Below are 3,707 nucleotides of genomic sequence, written 5' to 3' on the forward strand. Positions count from 1 at the left end.
CAAGGCTACTGTAATTAAGCATCCTTTTTGTGTGAAGTCTATTCATCCATACGATTTGCGATTAAAGAGAATATTAAAACAACCCAACGTACAAGAGAGGTTAGCGTGTGAGTTACACATCTCTTTCTTTTCTTTTTTAAACTGTTGACCCTTTGGCGGACTCGGATTGGGTAGTGACCCTTTACCCAAATTGGTAGTACTGGTTGGTGCTGAAAAAAGCTATGAGAGCTCAAACATGGTGTATGTGTTTCATCCACGCCGTCTATCCATTTTTTCATATCAATTTAAGTAATGAGACTGAAATTGAGATACATCTAAATCTCATGTGGATCACACCATAGGAAAAAATGTCGCACACCATTAAAATTTTCTTGCGGCCACAGAAGTTTTGGATCAAGCTGATATTTGTATTTTCCTTTCATCCGGTCTATGTTACCTTCAATAGGTTGGATGGCAAGTAAACAGTACAGTGGCCCCTAGAAAGCTTTTAATGGTAGGCATTCAATCGTCACCGTTTCCATTCGTGTGGTCCACCTGAGATTTGGATCTATCTAATTTTTTGGTCCATGATATAAAATTTTCTGGAAAAAAGGATGGACGGCGTGGATGAAACACATAGGTCATGTTGGGGCCCACAGAGCTTTTCCATCACAGACCAGTACCGAACTGGGTGCTGGAGGGTTCACTACCGAAGCCGAGTCCCCCCTTCCTCAAGGTTCCATATTCTGTTCATATGGGAACCAACTTTTGGTGCCGTTGATCTTATGGTCCAAAGGGTAGTGCCCCACAAATCTACCCACCATTTCTCTTTCTTGACTATTTTGTGAAGAACATTGACAAGATTTGGATTTTTCAAATTCCAATAGAAGGAGATTTCTATGATCATGGTGGGGTCCAACAGACAACGAACTGGGTATTCCATAATTCTCTCTATGGAATTGCAAGACTAACAAACATACACAATTCTCTGTTTTGACATCCCAAACATAAAATCGATCGAACAAATCCCAACCCTCCAATAAGAGCACTTCGGTCGAAGTAGTCCGTCGTTGTGGCCCACTGAAATTGTTACCTACGTGATGATCGGTTCCACACAATCCATATACACATGATGAAACATAACCAAATTTCAAGTAAAGACGAGAGAATCTCTCTCTTAAATCGTACTTATAAAACACGAAAAAGATCATCAACCAAGCTAGAAAGTTTTCATTATTTAATAAAATTATAAAAATATTGTAAAGCTATGGTATAACCATGCAGCTTACTAGTAAGCTTGAGGTGCAGAAGGCTGGTCTGGACGTGGAGAGTACTGCTGGATTTTGTAGACGCCGCTAGCAATGGCAGCGCCGACGAACGGACCGACCCAATAGATCCAATGGTTCTTCCACCTCCGTCCCACAAGTGCAGGGCCAAAAGCTCGGGCTGGGTTCATCGAAGCACCATCGAACCGTCCACCTGTGAGGATGTTGGCACCTACAATGGAACCGATGGCTAGAGGCGCGAGGATGCCTGTTCGAGCCTTGTTCGTTACGGACCCTGTTGCGTAGACGGTGTAAACGAGCCCGAACGTCATCACGATCTCGAGAACGACTGCGTTCCACACACCGATGCCGGACGCCACAGAAAACCCAACTGGCCGCTGAACAATCCAATCCCAAACAATGAAAAATCATAGTATTATTCTAACGTTGGCCAAAGAAACTGCATTCATGAGATGTAGTTTATCTTGGTTTTAGCAAGATTTTTAAAATAACATATCTTTTATTTTTATTTTTTACTTTAACTTATCATCGTTTGAAATTCCTATATTAATGTGGAAAATGAAGAAAGAGGCAGAACAGTCGGTATTAAAGCTTTAATAATAAAATAAAATAAATAAATAAATAAATCGAAAACTCTTATAACACGTAAAGATATTCCAAGCAGCGACTACTTATAATTCAGTCGGTCGTTTTTAACCAAGAAGTGGTTGTATTCCAAAGACATTCCTTGCAAGAAATCTGGATTATTGAGAACATTGAGTCCATAGTCTTTAGAAAGTTGCATGTATCCGCGTCTACTCTGACTATACTGCATGTGATATTGATTTAAGCATTTTTTAAGTCTTTGGATATATTTGCTTTCCTTGCAACTTATTCTGTGAATTTATAATCGCATTATCTATCTAGTATTTAATTTATATTTCTCTATTTAGCATATTGATTTTTGTACATCGATCTATCAATCTAGAACATTCTAGAATCGCTTATATGTATCTTGATTACCAGCCCGGCCGTTGCAATCCTCAGCAAGAGCGAAGCCACGATCGCGCCCAGGATCTGAGCCACCCAGTAGAAAAAGCTGCGGAAGAGAGAGACCCGTCCGCTTACGAGTGCGCCGAAGGTGACTGCAGGGTTCACATGGCCATCCCAGTTATCGGACGCGATAGCAACGGCTACAAACAAAGATAACGCATGGGCCAGCGCCACCGCCACTAGATTGGATGCCGGACTGGTGTCGTTGGGCATTTTTCCTGTGAGAAACCATGCAAGAGTGAGAAGCTGAGCCATGCATACAAACACATATTCAAATGCATGCATGCCTGCATTTCTATTCTTCATGTATGTGTCTATGCGTGCATGTGTGTATACCGATGTCGAGGGCGAGAGCGGAGCCTTCGCTAGCAAAGACGAAAATGAGGGTGGAGATGAATTCCGACAGAGCGGCCCGCATAAGGTCGAGATGTGCCGTGTCTTCAGGCCGACGAAAGGCGAATGTACTTGCTGCCATGGAGCTTCCTACTGTAGAAATCTCCTTCTTTCTTCTTTCTTTTGCATGAGGAGAGGAAGGATAGTAGCTCAATGACTTATATTAAGAAAGGGTTTGTCCTGTAGTCGCACGTGGCAAACGTGTGTGATGGGTGGTACGTTGGAAAATTTGTACGGGCTATTTCTCCTGGAAACGGATTGGCTAGTCCCCTGCCACTGGCCAATGGCTGATGGTCGGTGCTCCGTGGGCTCCACCATGCTGTATGTGTTTCATCCATTCCGTCCATCTATTTTTATAGATAATTTTATTATATGAGCCCAAAAATGAGCTATATCCAAATCTCAAGTGGACCACATTACAGAAAACAGTGTCGATTGAACGTAGACCATTAAAAACATTTTGGGGGCCATAAAAGTTTTGGATCAAGATGATCTTCGTTTTTTCCCTTCATCTAGGTCTGTATGACCTAATCAATGGATTGTATGTCAAATAAACAGTACAGTGGGCCTTAGGAGGATTTTAATGGCGGATATCCGATCACTATTGTTTTCCTGTGGTTTGGTGCACCTGATATTTATATCCGTCTCATATTTTTGGTATCAAGCCCTAAATGCAGGGGGAGTAGCCAATCCGTTTCCATTTCTCCTAGTTGTACCGGGACGCTTTGACAGTATAGTTGAGAGATCTGGACTGTCCATTTGGATCAGCACACATTTCATGGGCTACCATGAAAATCTAGACCGATTGGTGATCCAATCCATCCATTAGTTGGCTTGTTCATTTTTAACTGTACATTCATGGATGGGATGATAATTATTAGAACCTCAAATGAGGGATCCACATCAGAATAAGTGATCAATTTTAACATTTCTGACCATTTATTATCTGTGGATCGAATGGTTAAGAATCATTGGACAGGTGATTCTTACATGTTGGCCCATGAAATCTGTCTTGAA

General features: G+C 41.8%; 1 protein-coding gene across 1 annotated transcript; it reads right to left on the reverse strand.

Annotated features, from left to right (window-relative positions):
• Window positions 1–1,095: 1,095 nt before the first annotated feature.
• On the reverse strand, window positions 1,096–2,834 carry LOC131244420 (aquaporin TIP3-1-like). The gene is made up of 3 exons (XM_058244025.1): window positions 2,634–2,834; window positions 2,268–2,515; window positions 1,096–1,642 (listed from the first exon to the last, which is right to left on the reverse strand). Exons 1-3 carry the CDS (start codon window positions 2,770–2,772, stop codon window positions 1,268–1,270), a joined length of 762 nt encoding a protein of 253 aa, XP_058100008.1. The 5' UTR covers window positions 2,773–2,834; the 3' UTR covers window positions 1,096–1,267.
• Window positions 2,835–3,707: the final 873 nt, after the last annotated feature.

The sequence above is a fragment of the Magnolia sinica genome, chromosome 4 (assembly GCF_029962835.1).
Source record: "Magnolia sinica isolate HGM2019 chromosome 4, MsV1, whole genome shotgun sequence".
NCBI lineage: Eukaryota > Viridiplantae > Streptophyta > Magnoliopsida > Magnoliales > Magnoliaceae > Magnolia > Magnolia sinica.